Source organism: Herpailurus yagouaroundi, unplaced genomic scaffold (assembly GCF_014898765.1).
Source record: "Herpailurus yagouaroundi ecotype Mexico unplaced genomic scaffold, PumYag 187, whole genome shotgun sequence".
NCBI lineage: Eukaryota > Metazoa > Chordata > Mammalia > Carnivora > Felidae > Herpailurus > Herpailurus yagouaroundi.
The window spans coordinates 31,350,884-31,371,231 of NW_024412418.1; the positions used below are offsets into that span (position 1 = coordinate 31,350,884).

The 20,348-nt window shown below is 40.0% G+C and overlaps 1 protein-coding gene across 2 annotated transcripts in view; it reads right to left on the reverse strand.

The window, feature by feature from the left end:
* Positions 1-20,348, reverse strand: part of ZDHHC13 (zDHHC palmitoyltransferase 13) — a 51,266-nt gene that overhangs the window by 8,943 nt on the left and 21,975 nt on the right. For both annotated transcript variants that reach the window (XM_040495654.1, XM_040495653.1), the window contains exons 6-14: positions 19,620-19,684; positions 18,055-18,217; positions 17,675-17,800; positions 14,016-14,149; positions 10,533-10,633; positions 5,406-5,530; positions 4,501-4,563; positions 3,459-3,552; positions 1,788-1,871 (exon numbers count right to left, since the gene is read on the reverse strand). In XM_040495654.1, the coding sequence (XP_040351588.1) occupies positions 1,788-1,871; positions 3,459-3,552; positions 4,501-4,563; positions 5,406-5,530; positions 10,533-10,633; positions 14,016-14,149; positions 17,675-17,800; positions 18,055-18,217; positions 19,620-19,684 (955 nt within the window). The remainder of the gene's footprint in view (positions 1-1,787; positions 1,872-3,458; positions 3,553-4,500; positions 4,564-5,405; positions 5,531-10,532; positions 10,634-14,015; positions 14,150-17,674; positions 17,801-18,054; positions 18,218-19,619; positions 19,685-20,348) is intronic.

Genomic DNA, 20,348 nt, shown 5'->3' on the forward strand with positions numbered 1-20,348 from the left:
CACGTCCAAGGGACAAGTTGGTCCACGGGCCAGCCTAAAAAGGTCTTCCAGGAACATGCTTTATTGTTAGGCATTAAAAGGGCAGTTCTTTCAGTAGAAAGATGCACTGCCAAGAAATCTTTTACTTCTTTTTTTTTCCAACGTTTATTTATTTTTGGGACAGAGAGAGACAGAGCATGAACGGGGGAGGGGCAGAGAGAGAGGCAGACACAGAATCGGAAACAGGCTCCAGGCTCTGAGCCATCAGCCCAGAGCCCGACGCGGGGCTCGAACTCACGGACCGCGAGATCGTGACCTGGCTGAAGTCGGACGCTTCACCGACTGCACCACCCAGGCGCCCCGAAATCTTTTACTTTTTACACCACAGGACATAACCTAAGAGGTTTTTTAAATTTCAATGCTCAGGATTACTTATGGCCTTTGATAAGAAATGGTACCAGGGATCACAACCTTCCGACTATTAGGTCCATTTGAGAGGGTGGCACTTACACTGAACTACAGAAGCTTTCCCTACTGATCACAGACACCCAAGGTGTCAGACGAGAAAGGGGCTGACAAGGTAACTAACTGAAGCCCTCTCCATGCCTAGGGCAGGGCAAAAAACCCCAAAACACAACATGTCACACAGACATTAATTAATAATCTCTAAAAATGAAATGCCAAACAACTCAAAACTTGATGTTTCTGGGGAGGGTAACTGGGAGGCTAGAGGGCAGAGTAGAAGGAATTCTTTTTCAAAGGCTAAGCAAAATTTAAACTAAGAAAAGCTGGAGCAGAGGCCGGGGGAAGGCAGGGAGAGGCGGTGCTTAGGATGCCAAGGGAAAAAGAAACCAAAGTGGAAAAAAATGTTGCTAACATCTTCCTGGATCATTCTGCATTTTAGCACAAGCAACAAACTAGTATTCCACTGTTGGAATCTAAGACCTGAGCATGAACGTAACAGGAAGGTGGGAGGAAATGGATTTATAGTGAAGCCACATTCTCCCAAAGTCTTCAAAATAAACAATAAACAGCGAAACAAGGAAAGCCAAAATAAATAAACTACAAGCACTATACGCTTTCCCAGTTAGGTAAACCACTCCCAGGTTTGAGAAGCACAGCCGTGCAACTGTTAAGAGCTAACCCAAATCCTTCCTGCTTCAATGTAAACCCCGTTCTTCTTAGTCTATCAGCTTGGAACAGCTGGGTGTCACTCCGTCCTCAAGTCCCCCACACGCCTGTTCACACAGCTACTGAGAAGTTATTTTTCTGTCTCAGGCATGCAGAATAAGTGGCCTAATGTTCCCTTCCAGGTCATTATTCCCAAACTTTCAATGACTATTCGCTCTCCCATTAGCTCTAAGCTGTGACTTGACATTTATCTAGAGTTGTGTTCCTTCACTATGGTGACCACCTCCGCCTTCCTTCAACCTGTCCAGCACCAAACTTTTCTTTTTCCTATTTTATTTACTTATCACTTCCCTCGCTTTGTGCCTGAGCCGCTGATTTTTCCTCACTTCACTGGGTGATAAATCTGCACCTGCCTTACATGACTTTATATTCTGACCACTTCTCAAATTTATCAAGGTCGCTTTAGAATACAATCTCTTCCCAGGTGCTGACAACTAACCTCTCCAAGTCTTCCTTGCAGCTTTCCCAATGCTGAGAGTCTTAGAGGCAGCCGTTTCGTTTTTAGTAGGGGTGTGGTTCATAGTCACCCAGCCAGAATGTGCCATTCAAGAATTTACCAAGAAAAGTATGTGTGAGTATGGGTGCATGAGCTTGCTGTAAGAAAAATTTATACTTACAGATGAAAGATTCATATATAATCCAATCACAAACAATGGAAAGGAAAAATAAGAAGAATATGTAATAATGATGGTTGCCGAAACCTACAGCAAAAAGAAAAAACACATGTAATACTTTTGCTTACAATGATTTTCCAGATCAAGACCTTACTAACCACTTTCCTGTCAAAAGCTTCCACCAAAGTAAAAAAGTAAATAAGCTAGTACTTTGCATTTAAATACCATTAAACCAAAACCAAACAGCTCTGATATGTCATGGTCAACCGTCCATGTTAAATGAACTAATATTTATCTGCTGCTTACCTAAGAGAAGATACCTTTTTTGAACAGAGCAAGATTTACTAAGCATATGCAGCTCTAGGGTGGCCTATACTGCACTGGAGGAAGGGGAACAGGCAGGACTTTAGGCAAATCATACCCTATGCTCCTTGCACGTAACAAATTTAAGAAGTACAATTTCTGAACATCAGGGATTCACTTGATCAGGGGAACAGAGAAAATGAATCTGAAGAGCAGCACTAAATAGATTTGCTGCAGGCACCCACACACAGAAAAAGAGGGGCAGCCTGCAGCCTCTCTCGCATATGCTGCTTGTTTCTGCTGCTCTCTTGACACTGGAGTTGTGAGCACTCTGATGCTAATGGCACCAAAGTACCACCACGTCCCCACTTTCTCCGAAGACAGCAAAGCCCAGCAGCAGGAGCAATGCCCAGTGCAATGAGGAGACCTAGGTCCACGGGTGACTAGTTGTGTAACCACAGGGAAGTCATTTAACCTCTCTGATCAGTGTTCTTGCTTTTAATATGGGGATAATCTCTCTTCTGTCTGCTCCATAGGCCTGGCAGCCAAACAAGATGATCCACTACGTTAAATGCAGCATAATAAAAATATAGGGGCTCACTACTGTTGCTTTCCCACTTCCATTCACAGCTGCCTGCCTTAATGCTAATCATCCCATCTTTATGGTGGGATGGGGTCCATGAAGCTTGGGACCCTAGGAACTGTCTCTTCGCTGTTCTCTAGAACAGTAGAGAACATCAAAATGCACTAAAGAAACCTGACTCACTGAGGCAGCCTTTTGTTCAAGATTATAAAAGCATATCCTCTCCTGGAGACAAATGACCATAGTTCCTCTGAAGTTCCTCATAATAATCCCCTGGCTTTTACAGTGACCACTCAGAGGAAACTCAGGGCTACCGGCCAGGACAAGGACTACTCCACACCATCTCTGGTTCAAGCTCCTACTTGGGCTTTGAAGGAGCCAAGTGGAGAAGTACATGAGAGAGAGAAGCCACAAAATGTGGTAAGAACCTGGTTATTTGGTGTAGAAGACCAATACTACTAAAGTAACCTCAAGCAAATAATTTGCCTTTCATATTTTTTCACCTCTAAAATGGAGACAGTAATGCCAACCTCATAGGTGTGCCCTGATGATCAGACAGGAAACTATATTCAAAACTGCTTTATAAACTCTAAAATACTATACAAATGACATTAATTATTATCAACATCAAGTTTTCCAAACGTGTGAACACCGTAGAGAGGATTCTCTGACAAAGAAGAACTACAAAACGAACCCCTGAGATGCCCTTCTATTTTTTCTATTAATCACACATATAGCCAAATATATACTTAACTTCATAGTGTTAACTAAGAAATTCAATCTCTCACCTATGCACCGTCCAGTCCACAGACAATGCTGATCGTATCGAGCGACACAGGAGTTACACACGTGGCAATGAAGTGACCTTAATGGCTTCCTTATCTAAGTGGGCAATGAAGACAGGTCTAAGCAAAACTCAGTGTCTTTTTTTTTTTTTTAATTTTTTTTTTTTCAACGTTTATTTATTTTTGGGACAGACAGAGACAGAGCATGAATGGGGGAGGGGCAGAGAGAGAGGGAGACACAGAATTGGAAACAGGCTCCAGGCTCCGAGCCATCAGCCCAGAGCCTGACGCGGGGCTCGAACTCACTGACCGCGAGATCGTGACCTGGCTGAAGTTGGACGCTTAACCGACTGCGCCACCCAGGCGCCCCAAAACTCAGTGTCTTAAAGTGGTAACAAACCACAAGCAAACTCTTACTCCTAAATCATAAAGGCATGGGTACATATAATCCTAAATAGATCATCAATTGACAGAGAGGCTCTGGAATGCCTTATTAATATTTACTTCCACATATATATTTTGAGTAGGCCAACACTAAAGGGGTTTTGAATTCCAGAGCCTATTCACACTGATGAAAGGGAAATAAGGCAGCACCATTAAGAAAAAGGGAAAAGGAAACCCGAGTTACATTTCTGGCTCTGCCAATAATTTGAGGGAAGTTACTTCTTCCCTCTAGGCTTTGATTCCTCAATTGCAATGAGAGGTTTCACTAAGTGGTTTCTAAGGTCATCATGAGCCTCTGACTTGAAGTTAGTTCTAATATATCCTTCATGGCAGGAAAAAGCAATCAAAACACACTATGGATCATTCACAGAGAGATCTAACCACAGACATCTTGGAGAAACTGTAAACATCATTCCTTCATATGCTCAAGGCAGAAAACTATTCTGATAGTAATACAAAATTCGAAACTGGTAAAAACGAAGGTGTGCAAATATACCAGGGAGATTTAACAAATGCTTACGTGAGAAATGTTACCAAGAATATGCTTTCTCACTATGGGATAAAATTATTTGAAAAAAAAAAAAAAAAAAAAAAGACTCACAAGGCATGAGGTACAAAATGTTCTGAAGTCCAGACAGCCAGTCTCTGCAAGGGTGATGATATTCTGAAAGGCACGAAATTTGACCTTACAATTATGTTTTATTGGGGAACGGACAAATGCACGGTTATACACCATTGTCACAGCTCTCTCTCCAAACTGAGGTGGCCAGGAAAGCAATCTGGAATACCTGCCACCACATCATTCTGTGCCTGAAAATAATGTGACTTTTCAAGGCTGCATTTCCAACCACAGCCAATAAATTAGAAGGCACACATATTACACCTCCCCATTCTCTCCATGAATGGCAATCATCTAGTTATAATCTGCTACAGAAAACTAAACATACACGGATACATTCATAAAAAGCAAACAAAACCCATCAGTATACGTTGTAACTGATGGCGATAAGCACCACAGGCTCAGTCTTCCAGGAATTGCCTATAGGTAACACCGACAACGACAATTCTAAATATTCAAAGTGAAAGAAGACACGCATGTCCTCTGACACCTTCACATCTTAGGAAGAGAAGGAGCATCTCCTGGCAATAAGGAGGGCTCCCCCTGGCCCCTGCCTGGTTACTCGCCATGTATCAAATGGGGGTATTTAAGCTAAATGATCATTATCTAAGTGTTCCTATAAAGAAATCCAGATCGTGTTCGCTAACAGAAATTACATTTGAAAAGTCTTGGGTCTGACTTTAAGAGGAAATACAAAATACTTTTTAAAACGTTTCCATAAATAAATGAAAAGGAATGACAGTGGAGAAATCTCAACTTTGTTGATTTATGCTGCATCTATTACGTGCCAAGGCCCCGGAGATGCAGCCATGAGAAACATGAACATTGCTACAACCTTCCTATTAAAAAAAAAAAAAAAAAAAAGTAACATTACAAAGAAAGCTCACCGTTTTCCTTTCTTCTTCAGAAGCTTTAGTGAAGCCTGGATCAGTTGCCCAAGTCTTGTAGAAAAAGTAGAGGAAGCCTATTAGGCTGAGAATGAAAGCAAAATAGAAAGGGGTGCCTGCTAGATGTAAAGACCACGTTAAGGAATGTATCAACTTCCACTAAGAATAACATAATTATGACATAAGCAAATCTCATCATCGGTGCCTAAGAATCTCTCTGCATTCTAACCTCACGTTCCATTATGTATACACATCCCTGCCCCCAAACCTGACCCCATCCTATGTTCTAATCCCACAGGGATTTGCTCATAATTGGCTAATAATTAATCCCTTCTAATTAGCTGAAACTCCTACAAAAATTATTGACAGGAATGGTTGCAATATATAAGGAACATCCTGAGAACTGAAAAACATTCAAGATCCAAATAAGTTCGTCTCTAATGGTGTTACCATGGCTCTCCTGTAAGCATCTAAAAGAATACTTATCAGTCATTTTAACAAAATCATTCAAAGAAACAAACCATTTGATTCAGAGATTCCAATTAAAAATATTTCCTTATACATTAGATAAATGCTTGCAAAAATTTACTAATGGCAAGTTTAATTAATGCCTGTCACTGTATTAGGCTGTAGCGATTTAGAAATTAAAAAAACTGCTCTTTGCAAATTAATTACAAATCGAGTACTATTTTGGGAAAGGAAGGTACTATAGACACATTAAGATAAAAAGTATTTCAAGGATAAATATTGCCCACTTGGAAATGTTTTTGAAGCAGTACAAATTCTTTGTATAAAAAGTAAAACTTTGCTTCAGGGAAAGACAAATGAAGGTGCAGTAAGTAATAAGCCAGTATACCAGTAGTAAACCAATTCTCCTTGCCCAGTTTAAGTCATTACCAACACAGTAACCACATCTGCCTTCCAAGGTATTATCAGGCTGTCTTGTGCCAAACTTTGGACTGGAAAAGGCAGCCATAAAATAGACTCTAAACCCTTGCTATTCAAAGTGTGGTCCACAGACTCACAGCAGTGGCTTTACCTAGGAGTTTGCGAGAAAGGCGTCACTTCAGACTTCACCCCAGACCTGCAGAACCAGACTCTGGATTTTAACAAGATCCTCAGGGGATCCACATGCACAACAGAGTTTAAGAAGCACTGCTGTGACCCACAAAAACTAGCACAACCACATCCGGTTCAGGTAGGCAGGAACAAATCTTGTTGGTTTATTAGTTTATCAGTTTGGGAGCACCTGGGCGGCTCAGTGAGTTGAGTGCCCAACTCTTGATTTTGGCTCAGGCCATGACTTCACGGTTCATGAGTTCAAGCCCCACATCAGGCTTGGCACTGACAACAAGGAGCCTGATTGAAATTCTCTCTCCCCTCTCTCTCTGCCCCTCCCCTGCTTGTTCTTTCTCTGTCTCTCAAAATAAATAAATAAACATTTAGAGGAAAAAAAAAAAGTTAGGTTATCACTTTGTCTGCAGAAGGGCCTGGCTTTAAGAAATACATAGGATCTAGAAGTGTTGTGTGAAATGAAATTCTAACAAATGAAGCTTACTTAGATTGGATTAACAACACTGAAAAAGAGCACATAGGTCAAGGCCTTTAAAGAATCACATCCTGTTTTCTTTCCACAAAATCTTGATCAAAACACAACACATTCTCAAAAATACATTCAGTTGAATCACATGATTCTGCATATTGAAGTGACTGAACTTTGGCCTCCTGTTCTGAATAACTTTCAAAACAAATCCCAGGAGAATCACTGGATCCTCTCTAAGTCATAAGTAAAATGAATGCATCGAACCCCTCATAGGAAAGCCAAATGTTCCTTGCTTCCATGCCCTTGCTTTGTGTGGTTCATTAACCTCAAATGCTCCCCACTGCCCCCATATACTTCCAGAAACACACTTTTAGGACATCCAAGCCTAACTTTATTCTCCCTCCCCTTGCAGGTCTTTCCCGATTCCCTACAGCGAAAGGATTCTTTCCCTTCCCTGAGTCTAAAATGCCTGTTCTGTGGCACTTAGACCTTATAGTTATTTATAGACCGCTCAGCCTCTCCAGTTAGCTTGTGACTCTTTGCAGTTCAAGTCTCTCAATATGGAGCCCAGCTCTTCAAGTGAAATCTGCCTTCCTGGAACTTGGGACTAACCGGTTTTCCTTCTTTAGATCCTTTAGCTCTATGCTAAAAGATCTACACTATAGCTGTCCTTAGATCTACCCTATAGAAGCTTATTCCTCATTTGTTCGATAAATTTTTATCCAACGTCCATTCCATACAATACGTTGGCTTACAAATGATGGACTTCCAAACACTGGACATTGGAAGGCAGTGCTCACACCTCCAGGATAAGCAGCAACATTGTTCCTTGTACAGCACAGTTTCCTGGTCATGCTCCTCCACTTGTGCTCCCGTCTGTCAATGTTTCTCTTAAAACAACAGAATTCAAAACAGAACAAGCACACTGCGGGGTTGTACTGACCAGTGCCGGGGACAGTGAGATGGCTGTTGTCCTTTGTGTGGACTCAAATCCTTGTACTACTGGGGAATACAGTGGCTCCCTTGACACCTGTGTCACTCCCCACACCAGGCTTTCAGTCAAAGCTCTTGCTCTTTTGCACCTGATCTGGAACATGCCAGAATCACAGACGTAGCGTTCCGTGCTTCACCATTTCTTTCCTGAGTCTTCATCTCATCTCCAAACTCATCAGTAAGGTCCTATCTCTTCCACCTGATCCTGCCTCATAAAAGCCAAACACATTACTTGCTGAACATATAAAAAAGCACCAAAAGGAAGGGATCATCTGAGGAACCAGTCCAGAGTCTCCCTTAAAATTAATTTCAACATGCAGCCTTCTACACAGAGTTTATTCAGGAGAGTGAATAATAACAGAATAGGTATTATTTACAAAATGCCCATTATGCAATGAGGACCGTGGTCAGCATTTTACAGACATCATAGCATTCCTTGCAGCCACCCCACAAATTTGGTACTGTTATCCCTCGGGTTTTTTTTTTCTTGTTGTTGTTTTTAACAGAAAAATTGAGACTCGGTGAAATTCAATAATGTGCCCAGTGGTACCTAAGAAAGAGAGCCAAAGTCAAACTCAGTCTGATGGCAAAGATAGTACTCTTTCCACAGTGCCCCAGACACTTTTCCCATAAAGGACCGTGAGAGGGGAAGCCCAGACTCGGCAAAAGCTGGGACAAGATTCGTCTACTCAGAACTGAGCGCAGCACCTCCAGTCACACCCAGGGCCGTCCACACGACATTTACCCATTTACCGTTCAGCTTGGAAGACACTGATCTGATGGCAAAGTCTGCCACCTACTGACTGACATGCACTCACCCGTAGCAGGTGCATATGGCTGCCTAGATCAAAGGGCTTTCTGCTGTACACGCAAGTAAAAGATCCCATCTCATCAACTCTGACACAAGAGTCTGTCTAGCTTTGGAAATCAGTTCTTCTGAGGTAATGGCATCTTCGCAAATGGTGAGCCGCTTGCAATTAAACTCAACTGAATATGAGGTTCTGTGATCGAGGCTTGCAAAACTACAGTGGAGTTACTTTTTTGTTGATATAGATTCTGCAAAAAAATCATCAGGGAACACAAATCTAAAACTGTGTTTACTCCCCTGCCACATGGGTTGGTCAACAAAAATATTAGCCATCCCTTCTCAGAATCATGTCGCTTATCCTAGAATTTATCAGGCTTGAGATTTCCGCAAATAATTTGGGGTGTATATTGTCCTGTTGTTTTATACACTTGTGGTTACTTATAAAGTATTTTTATAACACATAATATCATGCAAGCCTTCAATAACTAGTGGCAGTAAGACTAGTGCTTAAAAAAGCTGCCCCAAATCACTAATCATGAGACAAAGGCTTTGTGTAATAACATCTTTTGATAAAAGTCAAATGAACTCCATGGTATGCTACCCCGTTCATTTACATTAAAGGAATTTGAAAAATATTAGAGAAAATGCTCAGAAACAAGTATCATTAAAGTATAAACATGCTATAATGAAAGGAGATATATGCCCTCTGAGAACTCATATGCTTCTTCACTTCACATTGATTTCTACGAAAAGAATATTCCTGAATTGATTGTATGCATTTCTCCCACAAACACCATCTTTCTTTTTAAAAATGCCATTACCAGAAGGACACATAACACAGAAGTTAAAGGAATATGTTTACAGGTACATTTCTATCCACTACATTCTTTCTTCTCCTACCCTGTAAAGAAAACAAGGTTATAATGGCTTCCTAGAGTCTCTGGAAGGGGAAAAGGGAACTTGGAAAGAGGTGGAAAGATAAAAAATTAGAGAAAATGCCTCCCTCCTAATGGCAGCTTTAGCTATAAACCAAGAACTCTCCTCGAAGAGCACAACACACGCTTAAGCTGGCCGTGGCCTGAGCCCAGCTCTTCGAGTGATAAACCTATCTCTTGGATGAGTTTTTTTTATTTGAAACCATGTGCTGCCATCCATTAGCAGTTCATGGAAGAATTAAGTGGGCTGTGTGTGACCAGCATTTTTAAAAAAAGAAATAGCATAGGATAAAATTACAGAATTTCACAGTAAAGCACACGTTAGGAGTATCGTTTTCTGTTTCACATTCGGTCTGGGTGGCAATGTAAATGTATTTTTACTGTAGACGAGAATCCATTGCTCTGGACAGGGACACTGCACTGGCCACTGCTGAGGAGGACACATTTCTCCGAACATCCCTCCCCTATAGACCATCTTGGCACCCAGAAGATTTATTAATCAACTGTAACTGCCGACCAAGTTAAAAGAACCTGCTGACCTTGAGGACAGTATCTCAAGGCAATACGACAAATTTTCATGGGTCCAAGTAAAACAATAATTCACTCTATTGTTTCTATCCTCTGAGTAATAAATACTAGACACTACTGCTTCTATGGTGTGTTTGGAGATTATTTCCAGAATTGAGCAGATTTTCAACATGCAACGTCTTCAACCAAAATAATTAAAATGCATACAAATATGAGTTATAGTCCCTGGATCTCTTCTAATACCTACATTTCTAACTATGGCATTACTATTGTTTAAAGGAAAAATGGGATGTGTATTTAAATTTCAGCTGGAAGGATATGAGGAAAGAATAAGATGAACCACGTTACAAATATCCAAAAAATGGAACTTAGCAGGAAGACTGTTGGTAAGTAGATGAGACTCTTATACCCGACCAAGAACCTTAAAGAAAAAAGGATAAACATACGGTATTAGTAAAAACAGGTATGGTTCATATTAATTTTAGCTCTAAATCCCCTTAAATAATAACAGTAATAATAACGGTTCCCTTAAGTAACAACAATAACAGCTTCCAGTACCGAGTGCTTCCAATGTGCCACTTGCCACACAGTAATTAAGAGTCTGTGGGGCGCCTGAGTGGCTCAAATGGTGAAGCTCAAATGGATAAGCATGGTTAATGCTACCATGACCTGCTACCGACTCTTGATTTCAGCTCAGGCCATGATGTCAAGGTTCGTGAGATCGAGCCCCACATTGGGCTTTGCACTGGCAGCACAGAGCCTGCTTGGGATTCTCTCTCTCTCTCTGTCTCTCTCTCTCTCAGTCTCTCTCTCTCTCGCTTGCCCTCCCCCACTCAAGCTCTTTCTCTCTCAAAATAAACATTAAAAAAAGTATTAAAAAAACAAGAGTTCGCCACCATCTCAACCCCATTGTACCCATGAGAAAAGTAAAGCACTCAAGAAATGCATGTTCCAGTCCTTAAAACTAACTTCTACATTATTTCATTCCCAATAACTTTCTATTTGCAATGAATCTTTATTTCTATTGAAAAATATCACATTTGTAGTTCTCTTTTTGGCATATCATATTTTCAAATATTCCAAAATGCAAAAATTTTAAATACTTCAGAGATTCACCTTCACATTTAACAAGCTTTCTTCTGGAGGCTAGCAGTATATTTTTAAACCATAACAGATGCACACGACCTTAAGCAGCCTTATCCCACAACCAGCTTGAGAAGCGGACACTGAACATAAAAAGAAGAAATAAAGGCTGAAAGTGGCCTTAGTCATCAAACACTAACCCTCTCGCTTGGGTAACGAGCAACGTGAAAGTCCGCACAGAACTTACTCAAATGTTAATACTGTAGCTTCAAAAGAAAAAAAAAAATCTGTCTTTCATGTTAAATACTCAATAGAGTAAATCCATGCAGGAATATGGGTTACCTGGATCTATTTTAAAATTTATACCAGGAAAAAATAATGGTTGATGATGGGTAAGAAAGGGATTCTTTAAAAGCTATCAAGATCATAAGTGTAATTATGATAAAATATTTGAGAAAAACTGAAGGTTCCAAGCCTCGGGCACATAATACGCGACCAGAACAGGCCAAATAGAGCCCACATAACGTCCACAGCATGACCTGCCTGAGATTAGGCAGCGCAGATGTGTCTGAATGAATTAAGCAGTGCAGTGAACTACCTAATTTGTAAGCGTCTGCTACCACGACCTGTGTGCTTCGAACAGGCATCACGTAGCAGCCTGGATCAATAGGCAACTGCGCCTGGAGCTTAAAGAAGAGTAGAAGTTTGCAGCTGCCTACCTCCATGAGACGCGGTCTCTACAGAAGGGTATGAAATAAAAGCAGTATGGATAAAGCTGCCATACGCATTTGTGTCCCATTTGAATCGTGTCCATATGCCAAGTCTAGCATACAAAGCCCTCCACTCACTGTCAGCAAAAATAAAAGTTTCCTATAAACTTTTGTACAATGTTGGTTTCTAGTGAAACAAAATCTCAAATGCTCCTATCCTAGGTGAGTAGATACTGTCAGCTCTTGCTTTCTCTCTGAAAGAGAAAACACAAAAACCCCAAAGTGATCATTGCGATTTCTGGTGATTTGGCTTAAAATTTCTTTGGCAACCAACTCACAATCTACTTAGTGGAAAATGTATAAATATCTCTAAGTTATAAGTTTTCTGTACAGCAGACAATTTTAGGCATTTTGTTATTTTTCAGAAATGTAAGTTTTTACTTTACACTTATATTCTAATTCATTTCCAACCGTCTTGCTCTTGAGTGACCAAGAGGTAAGATTCCTCTAATATTTTGTTTTTCCTTATTACTCAAGCAGCTCATGCTTATTCCAGAAAATGCTGGCAAGCAAAAAAAGGCATAGGAATACTCAACATCACACCCTGAAGAGAGATCCTTTTAGATCCTTTTCTACGGATCATCATCATACTTTACATTTTTCTTTCATTCAGTAAATGAAAGTTTACATTTACTGAAAATTGAAAAGAGAAACATTTCCTGCTTGCATGGGCCTTAACACTCCAGGTAACAGTGAGTAAGTGCCATGAAGAAAATCAAACAGGGTGATGCAGAGTTATTCAGGGATGGCCTAAGGAGGTGACACTGGTCCTGAGGCCTGAATGGCTGTGTCTCCTGCTCTAAAACGATACGGTATCAGAACACTTCGGACAAAGACCTAAGCAAGAGTCAAGGTCCAGGAGCGGCATGAGCTCAATGTGCTTTAGAAACAGAAAGAGGGCAGAAGAGCAGAGAAGGGAAGAGAGGAAAGAGATGAAGTCCAAAGGGAGAGATCGAATCACATGACACCTCACAGGCAAGGAGTTTGGATTTTATTTTGAAGACGCAGAAAAGTCAGTGGAAGCCATTAAGCAGAGAGAAAAAAAGGAAACTGTTTGCCTTTTAAAAAGACCACCCTGATTGCTAAGTGGGGATGAACTATAAATCAGGGATAAGAGCGGACCAACTGGAGAAAGAACAGGAAGGGCGTGGTGGTGAGCTGGATGTGGGAAGGGAAGAATGGAACACAACAGTAATCCAAGGATGACAGTCGTTATTCACACGGGGAACTGGATGCCATTTTACTGAAAGCAGGAAGAGACTGGGGTGTGGTATGACTGCTGGGTACTGTGTGTCAGCCATGGTTCCAGCCATTGTACATGTCTTAACGATAAAGCAGGCATTGTCACAACTATTATCCTCATTTTTATAGATGAAAAAAGTGAGGCACAGAGAGGTAAAGCAACTTGCTAAAGGTCAGACTGCTGTGTGGTAAAGCCTGACTTGAATCCAGGCAACTTGACCCTTAACCATGACTAAATACAATCATGTATATTTTCCTAAAAATAGAGCCATCCCACAGTTACCATTTTATAATTTCCTACATTTCAGTTAGGTCGTTTCAACTAAAAAAACCTTAAAAGCAAAAATAACGAGCTTAAAATGAATTCAGATCAAGGAAAAAACACAATTTCTGAAAAGTGGGCAAAAGTGCCTCAAGATGCAAAACACTTACAAAAATCTCATTATTTACCAAAATCAACCATTCAAAAAGTGAGCTAGGGTCTTTATTTCCTACCAGTTGCCAATTCAATCAAACTACTGGGTTGACCAATCTGCTTTTAGCCAAATCATATGCTACCAAAGCCCTTCCCTCCCACCACCCCTGAAGACGTTCTATGTGGTAAATAACATTCAGAGCTCAGTAAAAACTGCGATTTCAGCTAATTAACAGAAATAAACAATCACACGGAAATGCAATAACCAGCCTTGCAAAGACTAATATACACACCTTGGAAGCAAAGATGTCAGAAAAAACAATGTTATTAGAAGACATCCTTTCAAAAGCCAAGAATCTGAATTGAAGTCCAGTATGTATCCAACAGCCCACATGGTAATCACAGAAAGCATCAGCAGCAGGAAGAGCTATTAAGAGATTCAGAATTTTAGAACCTTATGGATTTCACCTCCTAAGTATCTAATAATGATTAGTACCACAGAAGAACTTCTTCTGAAATATATAACTATTAATACAACAGCAGAACACAGTTGTTCTTCAAAATTGCTGATTAGTAAATGTGAAGTCTGAGAAAATTACCAATCTTGGAAACAATCCTTTAAAAACCTTAGATTTTACAATATATTGCCTAAACATGTTTTCTTGTGCTTTCTTCCCCTCCAAGAAACAGGGGTCTTTCAGAGGAGTGCTAATGAGAGCTGACATTTTTAAAAATAATTTCTTTCAAACAGTATTGTAGGTCAGAAAGCACAAAGCAAAACAAAGGGACCACACAAAAATCAGGACACCCAAGGCTCAAGGTGGAGAGTGCAGCAGTTCCAGCCTGGACACTAGATGGTGCCATCCCTTAATAAAGGTCAGAGGGAACAAGTCTGCAGAAAAGACGACAGTTGGAGGCATGTGGAATTTCAGATGCCTATGGGGAGATAGCCAGGACGCAGTCAGAAAAGCGGTCGACCACCCAGGAGAAAACTTTGTATTCATCAGTATATAATCTGGAAAGCCATGAACCAATAACATCCCAAGGACTGTGTGCAAGGTAGAAAGGGGCAGAATCTTCGCCAACACAATCGCTGAAGGGGAAAAAAGCTAAGTTGTCAAAGGTAATGAAGAGTGACTGGTGTGACCAGAAAGGCAGGACGTGAACACAGGAGAAAGGTCCCAGCAAAGCCAAGGAAGATTCGAGTTTCAAGAAAGGAGTAATTCTCAGTTGTCAAATGTCACACGGAGGCCAAAGACTGAAACATGTCCTTGGGATGCTAATCATTTAGGTTTATGCCGGCAAAGTGAAAAGAATGAAATGTCTATGAACCAACAGTGTGACTGTCTGTACTGAAGCCAGGCACCACATTTCTGCAATGCAGTCCCTTAACTGCGATATACATGACCTTGGAAGCCAGTAAGGCTTTTGCAACGGCAAAGGGAAAAAATATAGTCTGCCCTATTTTCTTCCACTTTTATTTCTCTAGGTGTTCTGAGGATGAATACTTTCAAATGCTATCAAATCTTTTAAAGTCCTATATCAGTTAAATGTCTGACTCTTGGTTTCAGCTCAGGTCATGATCTCACAGTTCGTGAGTTTGAGCCCCGTGTCGGGCTCTGGGCAGACGGTGCAGAGCCTGTTTGGGATTCTCTCTACCCCTCTCTCTATGACCCCTCTCCCCCCCGGCTCATGCTGTCTCTGTCTCCCTCAAAATAAATAAACTTTAAAAATATATATAAAAATTAAAAAAAATAAAATCCTAAATCTAATTTGCAAGGTAATCGAGTTTAGATTTTTTTTAAAGGTAGTAAACTTAGAATCTATGAGCAACATAATCTCAGAACAGAAATAAGAATTAAATATGGATTTCAAATTTTTTCTTTCTTTTTAATTTGAGAAAGAGAGAAAGAGAGAGAGCACACAAGTGGGGAAGAAGGGCAAAGGGAGAGAGAGAATCCCAAGCAGGATCCATGCCCACTGCAGAGCCCAACACAGGGCTTGATCCCATGACCCTGGGATCATGACCTGAGCTGAAATGAAGAGTCAGACGCTCAACCAACTGAGCCACCCAGGAGCCCCTGGATCTCAAAGTTCAATCCCAGATATAACACTCATAAATGAGCCACACTATTTACTCAATAAATATTCCATTGTACACTATATGCTGCAGCACTGTTCTAAGCACTTGGGACACATCATGAATTTAAGGTTTTTCTCTCATGGAGCTTAAATTCTAGCAGAAGATGACAGCCAAATGTATTAGGTGGTTTAATAGCATATAAACAGCTGGATCACACAGGGCCTCGTAAGTCACTGAAAGGACTTGGGCTTTTATTCTAGGAGAAAGGGGGAGACATCACAGGATTCTGAGCAGATGAATGACAGGATCTGACCTACATTTTAAAAGATTCATCAGTGGACGCCTGGGTGGCTCAGTCAGTTGAGCATCCAACTTCAGTTCAGGCCATGATCTCACAGTTTACACTGCATCGGGGCCTCTGCTGTCAGCACAGAGCCCACTTCAGATCCTCTCTCTCCCTCTCTCTCTCTGCCCCTTCCCCTGCCTCAAAAATAAGTTAAAAAAAAAAAAGATTCACCTGGCTGCTCAGCTGGGAATGGACTAGAGGTGAGCGGGAGCAGGGGGATGACAGACAACTGCAGTAAGCCGCAGGAAAGACACTGGAGGCTGGACCAAAATGCCATTGGTGGAACAGTGAGAAGAGGTCAGATTCTGGATATATACTGAGGGCAGAATTAGCCAATGTGTTTTCCTAGTGGACTGGATACATGGCATGACAGAGAAAAGACAAAAATGACTGAAGACTGGAGTTGCCACCTACTGAGAAGGAACAGGCTGTAGATGGAGTAGTTGGGGTGGGGTGGGAAAAAGATCAGGAGTTCAGTTTTGGATATGTATATTGGAGATATCTATAAGACATTGAACTGGATAAATCAAGTAGGTAATTCGATATAGGAGTCTGGAAAGATCTGGACTGAAGATAACTTTGGGAGCTGTCAATACACACACGGCATTTAACGCCATGGAGGTGCATGAAATCACCAAAAGAGGTCCAAGAACAAAATCTTGGGTCACCCTACCAATAAGGGTAGGGGAGAAGCAGAGGAGCTGGCACAGGATACTGAGGAGTAGCAGTTACTTCCTACTCTCTCCCTCTACACGCCTGAATGCAAAATAGATGCAGTATTCGTAATGAACCGCTGCAGACAAATCTGGGCTCTGTGAATTTAGAATCATTCTGAGAGTGCAATTACTAATCATCATTAGAAAAGATGATGCCGTCTTTCATATCTGAAAACATTAAAAACAGAATCAGTTCAACACCCCATTTTAACAATCTGAATTATGACTAATACGACACTACTAGGGCTAGATTTTTATGAGAATAAGCTGAACTTCTTAACTTTCCCCATCAGTTTAACTGTTAAGTTCAGGAGGACATCACTCAGAAGAACTGCCAAGTTGAACAAAGCATAAAACTGGGGGTCATCTCTTGAAATTCTAGATGTTTTCATTTTGTGAAGTCTGCTAACTCCTCATGATTCTAACAGAACATTGAATGCTACTGTTTGCCCCTTGAAAAAGATTTTTAGTAAAAACAAATTTTCCTCTTGCTACTCTAATAATTTAAACCATCTGTTTCAATTCATTCATTAAGTAAATGTGGAAGTCTGCTATGATATTCACAAGATAACATGTAGCTTTAGAGCCATCTAGCTGAGGACCAATAGTAAATTGCCAATGAAAGTGCCACACTTCCAACTCTGGGCTATGGGACACATGGGGCAGATGTGACCAGTGGATATAATGCAGCCCTAAGCCAACTCCCTGGTTTCATCCTGGTTTCCTCCCTGATTTGCCTTAAAAACAGAAACACAAATGAATAAAACGGTTCTTATGGCCCACAGAACAGGACCCATATGAAAATACCTCGCACTTCTGCAGCCACCTCCAGAGTCTGAACTTTTTGTTAGCTCTCATTTTGGCTTCTGTTTTTAGCATGTGAATAATGAGCCTATTTTTGTTTTGTAGAGCCATATCAAGAGGTGTTTCGCCCTTAAAAAAAAAAAAAGAGAGAGAGAGAGAGAAAGTTCAATTATATTTTTGATAGAGTATGGGTGTTAAACATTGTACAAGAAATCAGCAGAATCATAGACTCAGTGTATTCATTCTGGAAGTAGTCAGTTACTGTCATTGGTTATTTATCTTGTGGTAATTGAAAAATATATGTATAGCTTATGTTTATGTTGATGTACTAATTTTCTAACTGAACATATAATAAACTAAAGGAGATAAATACCTGGTCATACCTTAACATTTCGGATGTCCAGGCTAGAACCGGCTTCCAAAAGTTTATCTACAGCATTAACATTTCCCGCTGCAACTGCCCAGTGGAGTGGAGTGTTTTGGTGTATTTTATCAACCACACTGAGAGAAGGATTAAACTTTAAAAGAAATCCAGTTGGTTCTGGCCTGTCTCAAAACAACAAAATACCAAGGAGTATTAGAGAGATGAATGATTTGAAAGGTAAATGCAAATAATGAATCTTTTAAGCTAACATATAAATTAACCACTCAGTTAAGTATTCTGAAGATCGAGAAACTTCTTTGTGCAGAGTTCTTTCTATTCCAGGGGCTAATAGGAGAGATGCACCTCCAAAAAAAGACATCTATTATGTGATAGTCAGCAATACAAATACGATAATTTCAACATCAATGTGCTGGAATAACTGCTTTTGTTTTTCAAACTTTTACTTTCATGTAGTTATTGTATTGCTTACCTTTTTTTTTTTTATTGTGAATTTAACTTGGGCCAATGCTATGTTATTTATCTAATTAAAAACTAAATGTACACAACACTATATTTGAGGAGATAAACCAAAAGCTGACTTCCATGCTTCCTTTAACCAATTATTAAATAAAGCAGGCATAAATAATGTCCTAAAACATTCATTTATCTTAGAAACCTATGGACTAAAAGGCAGAGTTCAATAAAATATTTTTACTTTACCATAAATACCTTCTCTTCCTTCATGACTACTCAAGAGATTCTTTTAATAAAGCAGTATTCTATTTTACTTATTCTATCAACATCTTTAAACACTATTATCTGACCTCAGAGTTGTCAGCGAAAAAGACAAAATGCTTTTTAACAAAATTCAACCCCCAGCCCCAGCACTCCATGATCAAAAGGAAACGGCATCACAACTACCTTGGATCCTAGGAGAGAAATCCTAAGTAAAAGTAGAATCAGAAATTAAGCACAACACAAATTCATAAAGGCAAAACTGTAGCAAGTATTTGAACAGAATACCAGAAGTTAGACTACATGGTGGCCATTAATCACATGTGTTTATAAACAAACAGAAAAACTTAAACATGTAAGTACCTGATAGAAACATATAAACAGACCATACTCATATTCATAGATATTCAAAATCTGCTATTTTCAGAGCAGTCAACAATGTCAGAGAACCTTAAAACATACTGTTGTCTGGAAAGAAGATTTTATCATCTCGATTTCAAACTTGGAGAACATTTAAACCTGTAGTCATTTTTTTAAAAAATGCAAACTGAGAAATATAAGCCATGTTCACAGCATATACTATAAAATCTCTATCTGCTCTATAAGGAAAATTTTTTCTTATTAGCAGTTTTCAAATTGTTCCCCAAAGCTATCAGAAGAGAAATTTTATTTCAGTGGTGCTTTTCTAGCCGTAACTACATTAAACGTTCATACCACAGTCACAGGGTAGAAAATCTTCAGAATGTAGTATCATCTCAACATAGACTAGGCTACTTAAAATTATACACACAGAAAAGAAATTGTTAGAACCAAGAATCAGAAAAAGGCAAGTCAGTTAGACTTACTTACCCAAGTACTTTGTGAGCTGATAACATGAGAGGTGTCTGCCCATTTAAATCTGTCATATTCACACTCTGTTCGAAAAGAAGAGTCAATCAGCCTAACTGTAAACACAGTCAAAATTCTCTCTTTAATAGAAGTATCTCTTTAATACATTCAACATCACCATTGCTTTTACAAGAAGCGTTCTGATATCATTTGAACAAAACAGTGTTCTGCTCCTCACCCAAAGGGTGAAAATCCATTGATTTCTACAAAATACTCATAAAGGAAAAATTTGAATATACGCTTCAAAGTGTTGCATGATGTGAATGGAAGAAAGCGAAGGGAAAGAGGAAAATGCTGACAATCACCATCAGATATAAGAGACCTTAGGAGTCATCTAGTTTAGACCTTACCTGACACAGTAATTCAAATTATCATGTCTTACACAAAGCCACCCAGAATCCATGTAAACACTTCCAGTGACAATGAAACCTCTATCTTTTCTGAGGCAACTCATTGTAATTTTGGACTTATGTTTCAAAGACTAAAACATGAAAAGTTCTTTTCTATTTTTTATAATATGGGGGTGGGGGTGGGGAAGGAAACCATATCTCCATAAGGATATGCTCCTTTTAATAAAATGGGCCCGTGTTTGAGGTGCACAATAATGGTTCTAACCAAGTCAAGGAAAGAGTTTCAGTTACTGAAGTGTCTCTTGGGCCTTGGAGGAATACGACTTGGGAAAGAGCCCAA